The 22,466-nt window shown below is 38.1% G+C and overlaps 1 protein-coding gene across 6 annotated transcripts in view; it reads left to right on the top strand.

Annotated features, from left to right (window-relative positions):
* The window catches only part of nrxn1a (neurexin 1a), a 267,067-nt gene that overhangs the window by 95,998 nt on the left and 148,603 nt on the right, over positions 1 to 22,466 (top strand). For all 6 annotated transcript variants that reach the window (XM_063002922.1, XM_063002923.1, XM_063002921.1 and 3 more), the window contains 2 exons: positions 9,116 to 9,560; positions 18,301 to 18,684. In XM_063002922.1, coding sequence (XP_062858992.1) covers positions 9,116 to 9,560; positions 18,301 to 18,684 — 829 coding nt within the window. The remainder of the gene's footprint in view (positions 1 to 9,115; positions 9,561 to 18,300; positions 18,685 to 22,466) is intronic.

Raw genomic sequence — 22,466 nt, 5'->3', positions numbered from 1 at the left:
ATTATGTTTTTGTACCTTTCACTAAAAGTATTTTGTATCTGTATCTTGTTTTTGAAAACAAGCTGAAATGTGGACTCTGACCACAGCACACACTTTAACTGTCTCGTGGTCCATCTGAGATGAGCTTGGGCCCAATGAACTTGGTGGCGTTTTTGCATAGAACTGATGTATGGCTTTCTCTTTGCATAACAGAGTTTCAGGTTACATGACTTGACGCAGCAGTGGACTGTCTTAAGTGACAACAGTTTTCTGAAGTACTCCCTTACCCCATGTGGTTGTATTTTTCACAGTACTTCATGGTTTTTCATTCAAATTATATTTACAAAATGCAACAAATGTCAATAAAATAGATTTAAAACTAGGCCACAGTGTTAAGTTGGTGCGCCTGATGGATTGTAATTAAAATTTCCAGTTTTTAATCAAGGTATATTGCTTTATTTAAATTATGCACACAGACCATGGACAGCTAAGTTAAAAAGAACCAGACCATCCAATGGACAATTAAACATATATAATTATATTATTACCAGACCAAGTCTTCTGGGTTAGATCTCCAGGTGGGGCGGTTTGGGTCTTTTCTGTGTGGACTTTGCATATTCTCCCTGTGTCTGCATGGGTTTCCTCTTGGAGCTCCAGTTTCCTCCCACAGTCCAAAGTCATGCAAGGGAGGTGAACTGGAGATACAAAATTGACCATGACTGTGTTTGACATTAAACTTGTAAACTGTTGAATCTTGTATAACGAGTAACTACCATTTCTCTCATGAATGTAACCAAAGTGTGTAAAACATGACATTAAAATCCTAATAAATAAATATTACCGGATCAAAAAGTAGGTCTAAAATTGAGTCAGAATTGTGAATTACTGTTCCTGACAAAATCTTTATAAAGCCAATAGTATTTTAAGGACTCTTAGTCTGATTGGCTTAGTCTTGATGAGATAAGATAAAAACAAGTTACGTTATCTTAATGTTTTATCTTAGTCCTCTGGGAAATTGCATAAAGAAGAGACAGTTAGTACCCTCCTTTAAACATGTTGACCTTACTATAGTATTACATTGATTGTCTTAAGATTTGTTAAAGGAGGCAGATATTATGCCATATACTCATATGTTTATATCTATAAGCAACAAAGAAGACTTAAGTGTAGAAATTTGACTACCTAAGTAAGAGAAAATATTGTAATTAATTAATATTAATTATAATAAATAAAACTAAACACTAGGCTAAAAAATTTTGGCTGAATATGTCCATACAATTGCTCATAAATGACCAGTAGAAAACTAAAGCATTAACTGATTAAACTACAAATTTAAAAACTCGCAAAACTCAACCCTTTCTTTAAATAAAGATTTTCTCTAAGTGGCCCTGTTTTACTCTCGGTTATAATTGTACTTAACAGTGCAGTTGTTGGCAGCAGTAAACAGAGAAGAGCAGAAACCGGCTAATGCTGATTTGTGCTGTTTTTGTTTTGTTTCTTTTCAGCAGGGAGGCAACATCACTGTTCTGTTTATCTTGCCTCACTGTTTGATTGACGCACACAAACAGCACCCCCAACCCCTTATGTAAAAATGAATTCACAATAGCGTGTGAAATGTGAAAATTGATCTGGAACCCACATACTCCCATAGTGTTCTACAATATCTGTAGTCATACATTGATGAACACAAAACCAATCTTATATTAAGTTTTCTTGTGATGAATCGTTTTAGATTTGGGGGCTGGTGTAGTGTTATCCCATCAGAGGACCGCTTGTCACTTTTCCAGCCTCTAAAGCTTCAAACACAATGCATAAGCAACTGATAGAACCTAATGATGGTGTTTGCTGCAGACCCATCCATACACTGCCTCAGAGTCACACCCAGTACTGCTAAAATGCATTTACTAATTAATATGTAATCAGATGACATCTGATAACTACTAATTTAAAAATAGATCACTAGCAATAACAATTAGACATGATTGTGACAAACTGAATAAATAACATTTCAGACTAGGAGGGGGTAAAAGGTCTGTAAATAAGTCTTCTGTTAGTGTGAAATCGTTCTCTGTATGATTCACTTAGGAGTAACATTCTGATATCAATGCGGAGCTTTATCCTGTGATGCAAAACACACAAAGTCGTTTTTATGTGTCTCAGATTTCATGTTACTCTTTAGTCTCAAAGGGACATCAGTCTGATGTACCAGTCTTACTCTCCAGGTACTTTGTTAGACATTCTACAGTGCTTAAATGTTGTACTTTTCAAATCCGAGTGGGACTGATGTTATGCTGTGAACTCTGTCTGAGCTGTGGTTTTGACAGACTGAACAGTAACAGCACTCTGAAAGCTTTTCTTTTTATTCCAAGTGGGATCACAGCAGTTGTTTCTATATATAGTAAAAACAACATTTCCTACTATAGTATTTCTTACATGCTGGTATCCTAGATTTCTTTAAAACTATGATAACCTAATTTTGTTGTTTATAGAAATTCTAATACTGTCACTGGAAAACCAGCTCTAGATTCAAACAGAAATATCGAGTTTAATAAAGCCCAATATGTTCCTCACATGCAAATTTAAAATAAGTGTGGGGTAGTCTAGATCCTGCCTAATCTGGTCATGTGTCAGGTTGACCGGTCATTACAGCAAAGATCCCAGCCTTGATAGTGTTGTTTCACATCTCTTGCAGGCACAGTGACTACCCAATTTTGGCCTGTCCACCACAAGGCGTTTTCTTCATCTCTATCAGTTTGGGTCATTTTAGGATAGTCTTGCACAGACTCTTGCACTCTCCCCAATTGAGAGGAGTTTTCAAACCCAATCTTTGTCTCCGAAATGTCCAGGCTTAAAAAATAATTTTGGGCTTTATTTTTTTTTTTTGCAATGAAATATGTCATGTCAAAGATGAACCTTTAGAACAGGTGAATTACATCTTAGATTCTAATTGATTCGTTTTTTTGGAAATTTGATATTGTAAGACAATAATACTTATCTGTGATTGATCACATTGACACACCTAATCAAACACATTTGTTTCTGCCTCACCAAAACCTTTTAAAGCCTAAAAAAGCCTTAATCTTGAAAGCAACACAGAAGAAATCAATGATTTTGCTTGTTGGGGTGAAAATGTACAGACCATGTGTCAGCTGTTTTCAGTACCTTGAATAAACCCTGTCTTTTCACATTCACATCTAATCCCTCTTTTGCTGTAATGCTATCATTTCTACAGATTAGGGGGGTTAGTCAAGGTCTTAGTCCTGTGAAAACAAACATGTGTTAATCCTTTATACTCCACCAGTAAGCCCCAGTAAGAAGATTCACAATTTATCCTCTTTTCTACTCATCCACCAGTGTAATCATGATCATTCTTAAAACATCTAATAATTATTGGCATTTATTAAAGATAGTGTTGAAAGTGTTCTTTTTGATTTCAGTCTCAGTGTTTGCATGTAAAAAAAAAAATAATAAAACAAAATAAAACGGGCAAGATGATTTACAAGCAAGGTCATGTTTCAAATGAGAAAAGTAAAAAAAAAATTTTTTTAGGTTTGTATCAAAGGAAACATCAACAACTATTGAGGAATCCAATTAAATATTTTGGGTTTTAAGCTCAATAAGCAAACTCTTACCTTTTAGCCCTTACCTAGCACCAAACACATATGTAAACAAGTTGCTTAGAATTTGTCAATGCTAGTACATACTAATCTAATCCAAGTGAATTGCATCAAATGAGCCTAAGATTAACCTAGTTTTTGAACATACAAAGCTCATTTACAGAAAAGTTGGGACATTTTGTGAAATACCATAAATAGAACAATCTGTGATTTGTTATTCTTGAATTTTGAATCTTCATTTAACTAACAAATGTAGAAAGAAAAGATTTCCAATGTTTTCACTAATCATTTTCATTGTATTTTGTAAATATAAACACATTTAAAATGTACTGCCTGCAACACACTTTAAAAAAAGTTGGGACAGAGGCAAAATTTGTGTTATAAGTTTATAGTATACACAGTTCTACAATAAGCAGGTGAATTGGTAACAAGTAAAAGTTTTGGGTATTACAGGAAAAAAACAGCAAATAATCAGTCTGTACAAGCAATGATGGGTTGTGGCATCCACTTTGTGCCAAACTTCATGAGAGAATTGTCATTGTCAAAATTCTGAGTGCTAGATTAAAAATAATGTAGTCTTTTTCCATCGACCTTACATAATATTGAGAAAAAAAAATCAGGAAATCTGGAGAGATCTCAGTCTGTGTAGGAAAAAACCCAGAAACCACTGTTAAATGTATGTGAAACTAAAAACCGTCATGCTACTGAAATTAAATATAGCTACAGTATCTCACAAAAGTGAGTACATCCAAATATAACAGTGCAAATATTTTATTATATCTTTTTATGGGACAACACTATAGAAATGAAACTTGGATATAATTTAGAGTAGTCAGTGTACAGCTTGTATAGCAGTGTAGATTTACTGTCTTCTGAAAATAACTCAACACACAGCCATTAATGTCTAAATAGCTGGCAACATAAGTGAGTACACCCCACAGTGAACATGTCCAAATTGTGCCCAATTGTGTCGTTGTCCCTGGTGTCATGTGTCAAGGTCCCAGGTGTGAATGGGGAGCAGGGCTGTTAGATTAAAGCAATAAGCCACGAGAGGCCATGCATTACTGTGATTTTAGCATGGGGATGACGTTTTTATGACTAAAACTTCTTTCCCCGTGCTAAAATCATAACAGTAATGCACGGTCTCGAGTGGCTTATTGCTTTTATAAAACGGCGGTCAACATAAAATATAATAAATACAACAATGTTTAATTCATAAATGTATTTATTGTGTATAAACTTACAATAAAGCATTCTTCCGCGACGCAAAATAGTTCGATTAACAGTGTTGCTAGGCAACATGAGGGCGAAAATAACATTAACTTTTTCTATTCAGTGGCGTATTAATATGGAATGATGTGAGGTGGTCCTAGGTGTGCGTTTATCGGGGATTTTACAACGGCTTCGAACGCGGCTCAGCCAATCAGATTTTAGGACCGGAACTATCCGTTTTATAATTGGTGTTTTGGGTACAATTCTCTCATACTGATCACTGGATATTCAATGTGGCACCTCATGGCAAAGAACTCTCTGAAGATGTGAGAAATAGAATTGTTGCTCTCCACAAAGATGGCCTAGGCTATAAGAAGATTGCTAACACCCTGAAACTGAGCTACAGCATGGTGGCCAAGGTCATACAGCGGTTTTCCAGGACAGGTTCCAATTAGAACAGGCTTCGCCAGGGTCGACCAAAGAAGTTGAGTCCACGTGTTTAGCGTCATATCCAGAGGTTGGCTTTAAAAAATAGACGCATGAGTGCTGCCAGCATTGCTGCAGAGGTTGAAGACGTGGGAGGTCAGCCTGTCAGTGCTCAGACCATACGCCGCACACTGCATCAACTCGGTCTGCATGGTCGTCATCCCAAAAGGAAGCTGATTGTGGCGGCGCCCTGGTGAGAAGTACCAAGACAATTGTCTCTTGCCTGCAGTCAAGCATGGTGGTGGTAGCATCATGGTCTGGGGCTGCATGAGTGTTGCCGGCACTGGGGAGCTGCGGTTTATTGAGGGAAACATGAATTCCAACATGTACTGTGACATTCTGAGACGGAGCATGATCCCCTCCCTTCGGAAACTGGGCCGCATGGCAGTTTTTCAACACGATAACGACCCCAAACACAACCTCCAAGATGGCAACTGCCTTGCTGAGGAAGCTGAAGGTAAAGGTGACGGACTAAACCCAATTGAGCACCTGTGGCGCATCCTCAAGCGGAAGGTGGAGGAGCACAAGGTGTCTAACATCCACCAGCTCTGTGATGTCTTCATGGAGGAGTGGAAGAGGATTCCAGTAGCTCTGGTGAACTCCATGTCCAGGAGGGTTAAGGCAGTGCTGGAAAATAATGGTGGCCACACAAAATATTGACACTTTGGGCACAATTTGGCCATTTTCACTTAGGGGTGTACTCACTTATGTTGCCAGCGGTTTAGACATTAATGGCTGTGTGTTGTTATTTTGAGGGCACAGCAAATTTACACTGTTATACAAGCTGACTACTGTACATTGTATCAAAGTGTCATATCTTCAGTGTTGTCCCATGAAAAGATATAATAAAATATTTACAAAAATGTGAGGGGTGTACTCACTTTTGTGAGATACTGTATATGGGTTTGGTAGTACTTCAGAAAATCATTGTCACTTAACACAGTCCCTCACTGCATCAAGAAATGCAACATGGCAGTGTATTACACAAAGAGAAAGCTGTACATCAATTCTTTGCAGTCCACGCTCATTTCAGGTGGTCTGAAACCGTTTTAGGCAAAATGGACATTAAGTTCTCTGTGCCAAAATGAACTGTTATCAGTGAAATATGCAAAAGCCAACATCTGTCATGGTATAAGGGTGCATCAGCGCTCATTGCATGGGTGACTTGCATATGTGCATGGAGGTGCATATTGGGATTTTAGAGATTATAGGGAAGTGATTATTTCAGCAAGACAGCACCAGGCCTCATTCTGTACAACAGTGTAGCTTTTTAGACACATAATGTGCGTGCTTGTCAAGCCTGCCTGCAGTCCAGATATGTCTCCTATTAAAAATGTATGGTGCATCATAAAGAGAAGAATCAGACGATGACGATCACGGATTGTTGAGCAGCTGAAGTTTCGTATCAAGCAGAAGTTGACAAACATTTCACTTACAAAACTGCAACAGAAATTATGCTTGATTTTATCAAATGTACTGCACATTTTCATCTTACAGCTACATAAATAGATTAGAGCAATGTCAGATCTGCCTTGAATTTGTCTGCCTCTGTATTGGCCTTGTAATTTGTTCTCCACAAATGTGGATGGTTTTTGCAGGAAGTCTTTACAGCCTTTTTGCCTGTTCTCACAAGTGTTTCTTGTATGATGAGGTTACTCAGAAATAGCATATGCTAAACTTAAATATTTTTTGTTATGTGCACAGTTATTCTATTTAAATCACATGTAATCTACTCACTAAATGCTCTACATTAATTAGACAGTTATTGGTTCCTGTTCTTACCTGTACCCTAACCTTTCTCCATTACAAATCCTCTCTGTCAGCTTTTGTGTCACAGTGATATAAAGCAGATAGGTCATGATGGTTCTTGTTAATGAAGCGCACAGGTCAGCGGGGGAAAAAAGAAAAAAACAAAAAACAGGGGGCATCAAAAAAAATTAAATAGAAAAAAAACACACTGCAGCTCGTTAATTGCTCTAGTGCTCAGCTGTGTGATTGGCATTTCTGAAGCATCATCAATATCCTTTTATTGCATCCGCATTCCATTATCTCCTTCTTGGCAAGGGCTCAAGTGAAATTGAATTAAAAGAGAGGGATATTGAACACTTCACAGTCTGGTGCTTGGCCTAAATCGCAGCATTTTAGCCATATAGAGGAGGCAGAAAAATGCTGGGATTTATTGGTAAAGGCTCAACAAAAATGCTGCTAGGTGATGCCTTGTAAAAATGAGCGGTAGAAGAATAACATGAACAAGTTATATCACAGTAAGATCATTTAATAAAAACAGTACATTTCTTGCTTAAGAACTTTCAGAGAATGCAAGCATTGTACACAACAATGGCAGTGGTGTAAGAAGTAATTACCCCCTTTATAAAAAATACCCCCTTTTAAATTACAGCATATAACCAAGGCATATGTGGCCTAGCGGTTAAGGTACTGGACTAGTAATCCAAAGGTTGCTTGCTTCAAGCCCCACCACTGACAGGTTGCCACTGTTGGGCCCTTGTTGCAAGGCCCTTAACCCTCAATTGCTTAGACAATATACTGTCACTGTACTGTAAGTCGCTTTGGATAAAAGCGTCTGCTAAATGCTGAAAATGTAAATGTAAATATTAAGGAAAAACTTAAGTGAAAAGAAAATGTCACCCTTGTCAAAGAGTGATTGTGCCCTTATCTTGAGACTGGCAATGCCTACCTCTGAAAGAGGTAAAAAATTTCTCAGAAGCTCAAGCTATAACACAAGTTTAAAAGTTAAACAGTGAGTAAAATCCAGCTGAACACAGATACATGTGGAGCTTACAGAGTGAATCTGACGGTTCTTTCACACAAATACAGTTTCGTCTCATATGCGCACTTTGATGAAATATTACGGCACCGGTCAAGCCGAGCAAAGCAACTGTTCTATAATACCTATAATTAAATAAATACATTTTAAAAAACAAACTGAACATGTTGAGTTTAAAGGAAACATTGAGTTTAAGGGTTCCAATTTCTCAACGAAGGGTGTTGAGTTTCAAAGATTTTGAGTTTAGCGGACTGTAATTATGCTGCAACATAATAGTGCCTTAATCTTAGATTATGAACAGAGAACCGCACATTCTTAGGTTTGTTCCCCCAATAACAATTTATTCACAGTAATTTTGTCTTTATATAAAAATAAAGAAAACAACAACTCACTTTGTCTCACAGTTCTAATATCAGAAAAAAACTAATCTTAGCAGATGAAATGATCTGTGCTATGAGATATGCTCTGTTTCCTGTTGTTCCAGTATCAGAACCCAACAGAGTTGTCAGAAAAAAACAGCTCATTGCATCATGATGTCCTGATTTTAGAAATTGACTAATTTTATGCATGAAATAGCACGTCACATTGTCTTGGTGTTCTCATATTGGTTAATAAAAATGAATTGAAGAAAACAGCATTTTGTTTTTTCATTGTGTTTGCAGAAAAGGAAGGGTGCAGCACTTTGTGTTGTGAAATCCATATGAGGACACCTTTATTTAAAGTGACTTATAGTACTGTGACCGGATATAGTCTGAACAATTGAGGGTTAAGGACCTTGCTCAGGGGCCCAACAGTGACAACCTGGCAGTGGTGTGGCTTAAACCAGCGACTTTCTGATTACTGCTCCAGTACCTTAACCACCAGGTTAAGCTACTGGACACTTGTGCTGTCTCAGTCATGCAAAAATATTATTAGTATAATTATTATTATTGTGGTTGTTGCTGCTGCTGTTGTTTTTCTTTTACATTAAACTACCCTGTTTTTCCCAGTATTTCAAACTCATTGGCTTTGTATCTGTTTCTTTTTTTATTTAAAGGTAGTGTATAAGAACAATGACGTAAGGCTAGAACTTTCTCGTCTGGCCAAACAAGGTGATCCCAAAATGAAGGTCAGTGGAATGGTGGCTTTCAAGTGTGAGAACGTGGCCACGCTGGACCCCGTCACTTTTGAGACACCTGAGTCCTTTATAACCCTCAACAAGTGGACAGCAAAAAAAGCTGGCTCCATTTCATTTGATTTCCGCACCACTGAGCCCAACGGACTGCTGCTCTTCAGCCACGGCAAACCCAAGCAACAGCAGTCGAAAGACCCGAAAGGCCCTAAAACCATGAAGGTGGATTTCTTTGCTATTGAAATGCTGGATGGTCACCTCTACCTTCTACTGGACATGGGCTCAGGCACCACCAAAACCAGGGCCGTCAACAAAAAAGTCAATGATGGAGAATGGTACCATGTGGACTTCCAGAGAGATGGCAGATCAGGTAAAACTCAAGCTTTTTTATATATACATGTAACCCTCATTCACTGATTTTTGTTTAGCATTAGTGACATTTCAAAACAGCTCTTGTTTCTGATGTAAACCTGAACTTAATTTTCTTACAAAGCACCTTATACTGGTGGTGGTTGCAGGACTTCTGAACCTATTCCAGTGACCCTGGACAATATATGTAAACAAGGTGCTTGTGGGTCACAGTAATCATATAATTAACCATGATTAAATACAATTTGATCAAGCCGAACAGCACTCAGAAGGACTTTTGTATTATTAGGTTTTAATCTACTCTATTTTTTTTTTTATTTACATTTTTATTTATTCATTTATTTCATTCATGTGTTCACTTAACAGAGTTGTGGATGTTATGAGGCCATTTAGTCATTCCACAGTAATAAATAAATAAATAATATCCATTTGTGTGCCATTGATTGATGAATAAAGCAAGAACAGCAGGACACGCAAGAAGGATTGTGCACTCAAATGATTAGTGTACTGTTACAAAAATGGGTTGATGTAAACTTTTTTATGATAAATGTGTGTACAATAGTGATGAAATAAATCACACATTTCATTTACATGAATTTTTTTTTTTTTTTTACCTCTTTTATTATTTTTATTATTATAACCTCACAGTACAAATTCCAAAGTGAGCTCTATTATATAGTATATTTAGTGGTAAAACCATATTTGGTTCCCTAAAGAGCCCTTCTGTTCATTTTCATTTGTTAATGGTGCTATGGTAAGCTAATTAATTTACACCAAAATTAACACGTCATAAAGATTAATAGTTGCTTTATAGATTTAGAGTTATGAATCATTGATGTGTAATGTCACCATCTAAAAAAATATTCATTAAAAGTTTTTTTTTTTTTTTACCTGCATATGATTCATTTCTATTCATAATTTGTCATTTTAATTGAAATTTTTTTTCGTGGATTTCTTCAAAATCTACATGATGTTGTGGCACAGCTGCTGCCCCAAAGCGACATGAGTCCTGGGGAACTGGGTTCAATCTGTCTCAGAGCAGTTTGGCTTCTTTACTTGTACATTTATGGCATTTAGGAGATGCCTTTAAGGGCCCCAACAGTGGCAACTTGACTTGAACGAGCGACCTTCCAATTACAACTCCAGTACCCTAACCGCTGAGCCACTGCCGCTCTGACCCCTGTATGTTTGTGTTAGCTTTTACTTGGAATTGTGGTCTAAGTGAGCAAGCAAATTGATAAGTATGTAATGCCTTGTGATGGCTGGTCCCCTGCCCTGGGTGTACAGTCATGTGAAAAAGTTAGGACACCCCATGAAAACCTTTGTCTTTTTGAACATATTTAAACATATGGGCATTTGAGCTTCATTTGAAGAGTACTGAGAGATGGAGCTTATATAACTAAACAAGAAAAATGTTAAAAATTACTTTTAAACACAAGTTGTAAACTGTAATGAACAAAAATGGAAATTTTTTGTGAGGAAAAAGTTAGGACACCCCCACATTTATTACTACTTAAAATGTCTAAAATTAGAATCAGTTGCACCACATCAGCAACAACTGCCAACGTGGCCAGGTCAGGCCGTCCTAGCACGTTCAGCCCAAGAGCAGACCGCAAGATGCGTAAAGAAGTCTCCAATAATTCTACAATGTCATCACGGGACCTACAGGTAGCTCGTGCCACAGTTTATAGCAAGGTACATTCATCGACCACCAGAAAGAGACTGCACAAGTTTGATTTTCATGGGAGGTGAGCAAGGAGGAAACCCTTGCTGTCAAAAAAAAAAAAAAAAACATCAGAGCGAGACTAAAGTTTACCAGAAAACACCTAGACAAAGACCAGGACTTCTGGAACAATGTGCTTTGGACAGTTGAATCCAAAGCTGAATTATTTGGGCACAGTAACAGAAGACATGTTTGCCGCAAACCAAACACAGCATTTGAGCACAAGAACTATGAAGCATGGAGGTGGAAATGTCATAGTTTGGGGCTGCTTTGCAGCAGCAGGGCCTGGCAAGATCTCTATTATAGAATCCACAATGAATTCTTCACTGAATCAGAGGGGGCTTGAGGAAAATGTAAGACCATCTGTCCAAAAACTGAAGCGGAAATGGACCATGCAGCATAACAACGACCCAAAACATTCCAGTCAATTCACCATGGAATGGCTAAAAAGAAAGAAATGGAGAGCTTTGGAATGGACAAGTCAAAGCCAGGATCTTAATCCTATTAAGATGCTGTGGGGTGATTTGAAATGGGCTGTGCATGCAAGAAACCCCTCAAACCTCACACAGCTGAATGAATTCTGCATAAAGGATTGGGATAAACTTTCTCCCAGTCGATGTCAGAGACTGGTAGATGGTTATAGGAAACGTCTAATTGAGGTTATTTCAGCCAAAAGGGAATATACCAGCTATTAGGGCATAGGGTGTCCTAACTTTTTTCTCACAATAATCCCAGTGTCTGCGTGGGTTTACTCCGGGTGCTCCGGTTTCCTCCCACAGTCCAAAAACATGCAAGTGAGGTGAATTCGAGACACTGAATTGTCCAAGACTGTGTTCGATATACCTTGTGAACCGATGATTCTTGTGTAATGAGTAACTACCGTTCATGTCATGAATGTAACCAAAGTGTAAAACATGACATTAAAATCCTAATAAACAAACAAAATCTCACAATAAATTTGTATTTTTGTTCATTACATTTTAGAACTTGTGTTTAAAAGTAATTTTTTCAATTTGTATCTGTTTAATGATATAAGCTTAATCTTTCAGTACTGTTCAAATGAAGCTCAAATGTCCAAATGTTTAAATATTTTCAAAAAGACAAAGATTCTCATGGGGTGTCCTAACTTTTTCACATGACTGTATACTTGCCATGTGTGCAGTGTTTTCTGGTAGAACTAAAGCAATCGGGACCATAATACGTATTATTATCATCCACATAATGCATAGGTCCATATTAGCCCAAGCAGCTAACTCTGTGTAGCTGTTGCAGTGGGTAGAAAGCTTGTGGAGATGCTGCCAAGTAAAGAAGACCTTGGTTTAGTCCTCAGCTCTTAAGAACTAATTGTTTTGTGTGGTTTTGTGTGTTCTCATTGTGTCCACTTGGGTTTACTCCTTATACTTAAGGTTTTCTCTTACCTTTTAAAGATACAGTATGCAGATGGTGCTGCTTTAAGCCCTCCAAAGTGTGAGTTAAATGTAAGTAAGTTAGAATGTGTGTGTTCCCCTGTGAAGGATCACGACCCTGTCCAGGGAGTATTTGTTTCCTGCGTCGTGTTTCTGTGTAGAGCCAAACCCACATTGTATTTGATCAGGATACACCCGCTGTTAAAATTGTGCAAAAATAAACCAAACTGGCTTATCTGACGGTCTCTGAAGAGGTGCTCTGTCAGATTAGGATTTAAATATGAACCTCCAGTCCTTTCTGTCTTTTCCTTTTCCTCCGTTCTCCGCTCATGTTGCCATAGTAACCAGAAGTCTTTTTTTTACAGGAGGGAGTGTGTTGTAATGGGCGCTGCCCAGTAAAGATATTTCATTGCTCACGCTTCTTCTCCTCACCCACTTCCTCCATCAGTGATGTTTGTCTAAAGTCTGGAGTGTGGCCGGTGTTTGTCTTTCCTTCCCATCACCAAACTTTGGCTTATTGATTTTGTGGATTGTACCCAAGTGCAAAAGTCTCGTTTTCCTCGCTCTCTCTCTCTATCTCTCTCTCTCTTTCTCCCCCTCTCTTTTGGAGTCTCTCTCCGAAGATAGATATGCAGGTCACCTACATTAGTTCTGAGGTGCTGGGTGAGGGGGAATTGTGTGGAGAAAATTAAATGGCGCACGGAGCAATTATGAAATCTGATTTCGAAAGCGAGTGGTATTTTCGTTTCACAGTACTGCAGTATTCAATTGGGATTTAATAGGGCTCAGCCGAGACAGAGACGCAGGCGATGCATTTTCTCCATGGTTTTAAATTGTATTTTTCTTCCAGGCATACTCGCAATCTACGCCATCTCTGACGTTCAATTCTATCTATGTCTTTAAAAGGAGATTAACATAAGCTCCCTAAGACAGTGTTGCATTGTTGCCATGGTGAATTTGGACACGTTTTAATGGTGAGAAAGATAGGGAATAAAGAGATTGGCAAGCCATGGGAAGCTGAGATACCACTAACAGATGGGACTTTTGCTGTTTGCCAAACGGAATGAGCTGTGCTGCATCACTCTGCAACCTGTGCAAACTCACAGATTTGATCAATGCCCAGAGTGTGTATGGAAGCCTGCTTAGCAGTGTCATGGAAGAAAATTAGAGATATGGAAATGTGCATGCTTCCACACAGGTCTAGTTTCTTTAGTCTTGGAGCAAAATGGCTAGAAGAAGACATTTAATTGAGTTTGATTAAGTGGTGTATTATTGGGGCATGACTGTTAGATGCTTCATTAAGAAGAACTGCTCAACTGGATAAGATAAGATATTCTTTATTTGTCAGTACAGTGAAATTCTTTCTTCGCATATCTCAGCTTGTTTGGAAGCTGGGGTCAGCCATCATACAGTGCCCCTGGAGCAGACAGGGTTAAGGGCTTGCTCAAGGACCCAACAGTGGCTGCATAGCAGAGCCTGGATTTGAACCGCCAATCTTCCGGTTGATCAGCTTCATTTAGATCTACGGGAAGATCTGTTTGGAAACTGGTCGAAAGCAATACCAACCTTCCTCCTACTTCATCTTTATCCCATCCAGTAGCAGTAGTGTTGAGATTTTCTGGCAGGTTGCTTGCCAACTCTTGAATGGGCATCCCTGCTCCGTCTTCCAGTTGGATTTTTTCCATTGCCATCATCTGATGAACGTTGTTTCCATGTTGTTCACGAACACATTGGTTTTTGTTTGCCAATTCAGTAACAATTGGGTTTTCAATGGGGCTGGAGTGCTGGTCCAGTGCCCAACCTTCCTCCTTTTACAGCCAGGCTTAGGACCATCATTGGCTGAATGGCAAGTGACCTGTTAATGTAGTGTTGATGTTATTGCAGCTGTATGTGTACATGTACATGTATGACATGTATGACACTGCATATAGAGGTGGTCCTAACATAAGGGAACGGTATGCTGGGCTGGATGATGAAGCATGATCATTACTAATGACCTGAGAGATGTTTGGGGGCTGTTTTGGGCTAAACCCGCCAAATTCAGCATGCTGGACAAGCGTGCAATTGTTTGTGCCAGAGAAAGAGATCTATGCCAAGCCAGGCTCGATTTCATAATAAATACAGATCTAGAGAATGTGTTTGCTACATGATAGTAGTGAGGTCCCTTTTGTACAAATTCTTTTCTATAAAATGGTTGAGTCATTGTGCATACTGTGTTCATACTTTTGTGTTTTTGTTTAGAAATTCTAAAGAAATCTCAATAATAATTAAATGGAATCAAAGCTTGTCTACCAATTCCTTTCACTGCATTTGATCACAATTTAACTTGCCTTTGAAAATAAAAGTGTCGGATAAAAGCTGTAAATGAAGTGTGCTTACATACAAACCTAATTCTTTCTTTTTTTCTTTCTTTTTTCTTTCTTTCTTCCTTTTTTTCTTTTTCTTTCTTTCTTTCTTTCTTTCTTTCTTTCTTTCTTTCTTTCTTTCTTTCTTTTTTTTCTTTCTTTCTTTTTTCTTTCTTTTTCTTTTTTCTTTCTTTTTTCTTTCTTTCTTTCTTTCTTTCTTTTTGTCTTTCTTTCTTTCTTTTTTTCTTTTTCTTTTTTTCTTTTTGTATTTATTTTTTTCTTTCTTTCTTTTTTCTTTCTTTCTTTTTCTAGTGATAGCTTATGTCAAGTTTTGGCAGTGGTAGCTCAGCGTTAAAGCTACTGGAGTAGTAATTAGGAGATCACTGCTTCAAACCACACCAACACCAAATTGCCACTGTTAAGTCCTTGACCAAAGCTCTTAACCCTTAATTGCTTGTCATTTACATTTACATTTGCATTCGCGGCATTTAGCAGACACATTTATCCAAAGTGACTTACACTTATTATTGAATACAGTTCAAGCAATTGAGGTTTAAGGGCATTGCTCAGGGGCTTGGGGCAACTTGGCAATGCTGGGGCTTGAACCCCCTTTTTTATTCCTGTAATTTATTTACTTCTGTTTCCTGCCATTGTGAAACCTAAAACAACATTTTTGACCATCTGTGTGACTGTTTCCAGTCTTAGGAGTGGATAACATTTACATTAACCTGCAATTGTAGGTGGACGAGAGACACCCAGGACCTCACCCAGTCCTAAACAAACAAACCTCAGTGTCCAGACAGACTCAGGTCTGGAACAGAAGTGCAGGTGTAATAACACTACAAAAGACACATTTTAAGGAAATCTAAAACAATAAACATTTCAACAAGATAAATGCGTACTGTCTAATGTGACAGTACGAGGTAAAACAAACAGTCTATGCTTCTCTTGCTTTACCAGAGGACTCCCGCAAAAGATAGCCAATAATATCCCTGTTGTATTCATCCTTTACATTAAAATGGTCACTTATTGAGCAAGGGCAGTTAAACATTAATAAACAGAATTTAGCACTGGCTAGCTTTCATGTACAGCTCCTAATGCAATGTCCCATTACAGGAATAATGTTTTTTTTGTCATTGCCTTTAAGGTGTAAATAACGGGTGCACATAATGGAGGAAAACGAGTTGGTGCAGAATTGCTTTGTGAATTTAAATGTTGCTTGATGTCGCTGTGAAAACGATGAGGCTGATTTAAAGCTTATGAAAGTGTTTTAATATAATTAGAGTCAATAAAAGGCTCTGCTTCAAGGCAAATCATTATCAGTTGAATCAAGCTCTTTTGCAGTGCAAGCGATGTGAACGACTAGTTCGTGTCAAGCAAAAATTTAGGCTTACCTAAAAAAAAAAAAAAGGGAAGAACTGTAGTGGCATTTAAACTTGAGTGCTAAATTAAACAAAATAACATTGTGTTAGTGTTTTTTCCTTTCTTTTTAATTTAATAAAATACATAAAAGCTTTTTAGTGGTTTATGTTATTCCTGCATTGTAAATCATTTTGGTAGATAAGATTGAATTAATCATAGTATCTTTCAAAAAATTCAGCTTGTTTTTTTGCCAAATAAACCCTTATTTTGTTCTACTGAATTGAAAAAGCTGTTTAGCAATAAACCAACATGCTGTATTTTAAGACAAGGGCCAATGACATTAAGTACTGGACAGCTTTTAGGCTTCAAATCCTTTTTGAATGGAATTCATAAAGAATGGAATTCATATGTATCCCCAAGGCTTTAAAAAACAGCCCAGATCTTTCACCATACCTAACAGTGGGGTTACATTTTTAAAATTAACACACTTTTATATTTATACCAAGACCATTCATTTTTCCATCCCATGTCACTTTCTTAACCGCTTATCCAATTAGGGTCGTGGGGCGGGTGCTGGAGCCTATCCATCGAACCAGTCCATCGCAGGGCATGACACCCCCGCCCCCATTTACCTATAGGGTGAATTCAGTGTCTCCAATTAATCTGACTGCGTGTTTTTGGACTGTGGGAGGAAACCGGAGCTACCGGAGGAAACCCACAGGGACAACATGCAAAGTCCGCACAGAAAGGACCCGGACAGCCCCGCCTGGGGATCGAACCCAGAATCTTTTTGCTGTGAGGCGACAGTGCTACCGACCGAGCCCCAGTGCCGCCCATTTTTCCATCCCCTGTATGATGTTAAAAAAGCTTTTATACTTTCTGAATGGTTTGTTTACAAAATAATTGTGTCAAATCTAGATTTCGAGATTTGGTGGCTTAAAAATGCTTGGTTAAAAGCCTGGTTATTAAATTTTTTTTTATATGGATGTTGAATGTGGGTTGAATTTTAAGGTGAATGTCTACTTTGCTTGCTTATTGTCTGATTTCTAAAGTTAAACACACCTTTATCTTATTTCATTTGTGTGTTCTCCAATCTTTCTTATGTTAAGAAAGATTAGGAGAATTCTGATTTCTTGTCACCAGGTAGTGAAACAGGTAGTCATTAATGACGACTTAAAAGTTGCTAAATGCACATGTGCACTTTAAGATTACTAGTGATTGAGCTTGTTCATTATCCATTTTATCCATCTTTACCAGGAGAGTCAAGTTTGTGACTTGCATGTGGATGGTTAGAACAGAGTAAACATGGCTAATGCTAAAAATAAGCTTTATCAAGAACTACATTTTTGATATGTAGCCAGGAATGCCATTCTTCTGCTGAGTCAGTGATTTTTTCCAATAAATTTTTTCCATCTCTTCTGTTGTCGACCTCACTGTGATTGGCAACGTTTGAAGATGTGGCAGACAATGGAAAATCAAACAAGCTTTGAAAATCTCTACTGAAGAAAGCAGAAATTTTAATGTATTAATGAATAAATAAATAAATATGTAATATCAATGTAACATGAGAATATAGACAAAGTTAACAGAATATATACAAGATATAAATTAACAGGTTGTCTTTAAAGATTGTAATTATGCAGGTCATTACAATCTAAAGGAAGTTTTGATTCAAACAGAATTTGAAATTTATAGTAATTTTTACTAAAACAAGTTTTCCACAAAATCCTTTTACTGGTTCCTATCTCATGTTGTTCTTCTAAAGACCGCATTTACATTTATATGCGTCTTGGTTCATTATTATTTCTTAGTTTTATCTAAAGTTTCAAGGCAAAAAAATGCTTTGTTAATGCAGTTTCAGAGAAACTGGCGTCACTATTAAGGCATTTATCCTCTTCTTTTTAGGCACTATCTCTGTCAACTCTGTGCGCACTCCTTACAATGCTCCCGGTGAGAGTGAGATCCTGGACCTGGATGACACCCTCTACCTTGGTGGTTTGCCGGAGGATCGTGCTGGCCTGGTTTTTCCCACCGAGGTGTGGACAGCTCTGCTAAACTATGGCTACGTAGGCTGTGTGCGGGATCTCTTCATGGATGGCCAGAGCAAAGACATCCGACGACTTGCCGAGGCTCAGAGAGCTGTGGGTGTCAAGCCGTCTTGCTCTAAGGAGCCTCCTAAGCAGTGCATAAGTAACCCATGTCTTAACAATGGCTTATGCAGGGAGGGCTGGAACCGCTATGTGTGTGACTGCTCTGGGACTGGCTACCTGGGACGTTCCTGTGAAAGAGGTAAGTCCTGGTTTTTATTGGTTGTGCTGAGTTTTTTTATTTTTGTAGGGTGTGATGGAGGGGAGGGTCCAAGCTGATTTATCACCAGACTGGTCAGGTTCTCAAAAGACACAATTCAAAGCTGCAATAAAGACACCTACTACCTGTTAAGGTGTGGCATGAGAGGCAAAAAAATACAAACTATATAGCCTGATCCTTCATGTATGTTAGGTCTCACTTGTTTGCTGACATGATGTGATGGAGGGTTGTACAAGCCTGAGCCCATCTTCAGTCAGCAAGGGTGTTGTGCATGCAGCAAGGGGCCTTGAGAAAGAAATAGAACCCAAACTGGGACAATGGATAGACAGAAGGCCAATTGCATATGCAAAATAATAAGCTGAAATGGCATGGTAGCAGCTAAGCTACCAATTAAGCTTTATACTGCTGAATGTGCTAAATATATTACAGTAGTAACAACACTATTGGTAATATAGGCTGCAAATGTAAAACACTATTTAGGGTGGTGGTTGTTATTTGGGACACAGCTGAGAAACTATCAGATATAGGAACATGTCAAAAATGTCTTAACCTTCTTTTGATGTAAAATAATACACTGTGAATGCTAACAGTTTTTGAGGAGATTTTAGTAAATCATTGTCTGGAATAATTGCTTTTTAGAGTGGTGGATCTAATTACTGTGGCAGAAATTGACCATTACTTTGATTGAAGTAGCATGAAGGACACTTTGGGTGAGGAGTCCACCATTTTTCAAGCTATAACATTCACTGCAAATACAGTGCACACAGATCAGGCACATCCTGATGAGCTTAAAGTTCTAAAGCTTGCTGTATGCCTCCTTCTGAGCGGGTCTTTAATGCCTTTGGCTGGTCAGATAGGCACTACAAATGGCATTATGGAAAGTCTAATACTGTATAAACAGTATAATAAGTGATTTTCCAGTAAATATTTGTTCAAAATGTTTCTAAAATCATGTAGTAAATTAGTATACTCCCAATAACGTTGTTACAATGCTGATGTTTTATACAGATTGTTTGATTTTGGATGTGGCCTCTGGTTTGTGAAGAAAGTATCCAAAAATCAAGACTAAACTCTAGTGAAGCTAAACTACATATTCCAGTAACAATGTGGCAGCAATGAATGAGTTCTACTGAAACAAAATTTCTCAAGTAATTGCAACAGTTGTGTTTCTAGTGAAGTCAATATTTAGGGGCAGTTGGTATGAGGTATCTTTAAAAAGTTTCCTCACTTTTATATTTTGGTTGGAAATGGTGAGGGCGGGAGGAGTAGTAATTGGTCGTGACTAAGAGAGCTGTGATGATGATGTGTAAGCAGCGGTGCATCAGTTGCTATGCGCTCAACCAAAATCATTTTTTGCTGATGGCATTAAAACGGTACGATGCTGGGAAAAATGCATTGAAAGGTGACTGTAGAAAAGTGATGTAATTTGTTTTTGTAATTCTTAATAAATACAGTTTTAAAAAGTTTGAAAACTTTTTGAAGAACCCTCATAGTTTGATTTTACACCATTATATTTGTAGATACAAGTAGTTTGTCTAATATTGCCAATATTGCTAAGACCAAATAATTTCCTTGTCTCTGTTTAAATTTAGAAAACAGAATCTGCTCTTTCACCTAAACTGAAAACACGCAAACACAAAACTGCTGTGAGATACCCATACATATACTGTATGTCCAAACGTATGTTAAAGCCTTACCTTGTGCTTGTTGAACTGGTTATCCAATATCAAAACCACCCCCACCCCAATCCCCATAGCCAGAAAAAAAACATGTCTTCATGGACCTTGACTTTTATACAAACAGTGCAGCATATTTATTTCATAGAATTGATTTTATACACTTGCTAGCTATGTGTGTGGCTAAAATACCTTAACTTAATGCATTTAGGAGTTATATTTACAAATTCTTGATCATATAGAACATACGTGGTAATAAATGACCCACGGACTGATACTGGTCTGTGGCCCGGTGGTTGGGGACGACTGATATAGAGTATATACTATATTGTTGATGCTATAGTGAACATTATGCCAAATAGAACCTACCACATTTATACTGGACAGTGGTGATTAATCAATTTGTGGTCTCATCAGCAACTTAATGAAGGCAATTTATCAAAATGTTTATTAAGGAAACAATGTCTAGATATTATATGGCATTGCTATAAAGAACAACATTTTCTGTGGATTGGTCTGGCCCCCCTTTTCTTTTTTTATCAGTATTGATTCAGCGCTGCCAGAGCTCCCCAACATCAGCCTGGTACTGATAGTGACTGAAGTCATTGCAGCTGATGTTTCTGTGTCTGTGGTAATTGTGTTTCTTTCCAATCCGTGTCACTTTTAGAGAAGGGCACGCGAGCATGCTTTATATTTTTTTTACTATTTTTTTTCACTTCATCTCAGTTCCTGGCAGGATTTCAATGCTGTTGTTTTTCCACATGAATAGAAGCAGCCAGAGTTGCTCCTCTAGTGCTCCATGCAAATTGTGGCACCGAGACGGAGTCAGCGAGTCAATAAACTCCATTTCCTCTCTGCATGTATTGAACTAAATATCATCATCCACCAGCGCTGTCCGTCAAAGCCATCTCCGTGAAGTGCTTGGACTGGGGCTAATTGTTTAATGGGAACGTGTCTCCTTAAGGCCTGTGCCAGATGTCTGCCTACTGAAATCCCCTTGTAGCAGTCCCGGCTGCTGATCAATTATGTTTGCATTGTAAGAAATGCACACATGAATTATGCAAATTATTCGACCAGTTAGCATGCTAAAGTGCTGCTTTACTTGCTACTGCTAATTCCTGTCTTTTGGGGAAAGTGGAATTCATGCGCTTCTAGCCACACTGAAAATGTAACACATCTTTACATTTCTATTTTTAATACATGTATAAACACTTTTATATCTCTATATTCTTGAAAGTTGCTATAATGCTGCAAAATTCCCCCTGTGAGATAATAAAAGGGTATCTTATTTTATCTTAAATGTGGCAGCTGATGCTCCAGTAGCATCCTCTAACAAAAACTGCAGGAAAGGACAAATTTTACTCAAAGTAAATTGAGCACAGCTGGTAAAGTGGATACAGCAACACAGGTCCTGGGCCTATTTTTGGTCCTTGTCTCTGATTGCCTCAGAAGTGTTCTTTTCAGTTCCTCTTAGCTACTTCAGTTTTCCCTCACTTCCCAAAAACATTCAAAGGTGGATTGACGGTGCTAAATTCCCACTAGGTGTGAGTATGTGAATCTATAAGTACATGGTGCCTTGTGTTGGATTGGTGCACTGTTCAGGGTGTCTTACTCTCTTGTGCACAGAAGAATCTGTGTGGTGATGTGGTAGCAGTGAGCCTGACCAAGGTAAAGCAGTAAAATAAATAAAAATATACCTTGTATATATCTTGTCATATATACATATACACATGTACAGTACAATGAAATTCTTTTTCTGCATATCCAAGCTTGTTTAGAAGCTGGAATCAGAGCGCAGGGTCAGCCATTATACGGCGCCCCTAGAGCAGACAGGGTTAAGGGCCTCGCTCAAGAGTCCAATAGTGGCTGCATACTAGAGCCTGGATTTGAACCAACAATCTTCTGATTGATAACCCAAAGCTCTACCCACTAGGCTACCACTGTCCCAATATTGGGCATCAGTGGAATACAAGTATTTAAAACACACCCTGAACGGCCCCATTTATGTAAGCACTTGTACATTTGCTTTTTCATCTAATTATCCATTTATCCAATCATGTGGCAGCGGTGCATTGCATAAAATACAGA

This window comes from Trichomycterus rosablanca, chromosome 10 (assembly GCF_030014385.1).
Source record: "Trichomycterus rosablanca isolate fTriRos1 chromosome 10, fTriRos1.hap1, whole genome shotgun sequence".
Lineage (NCBI taxonomy): Eukaryota > Metazoa > Chordata > Actinopteri > Siluriformes > Trichomycteridae > Trichomycterus > Trichomycterus rosablanca.
The sequence above is the reverse complement of the archived record's forward strand: the minus strand, read 5'-3'. Positions and strand labels throughout refer to the sequence as shown.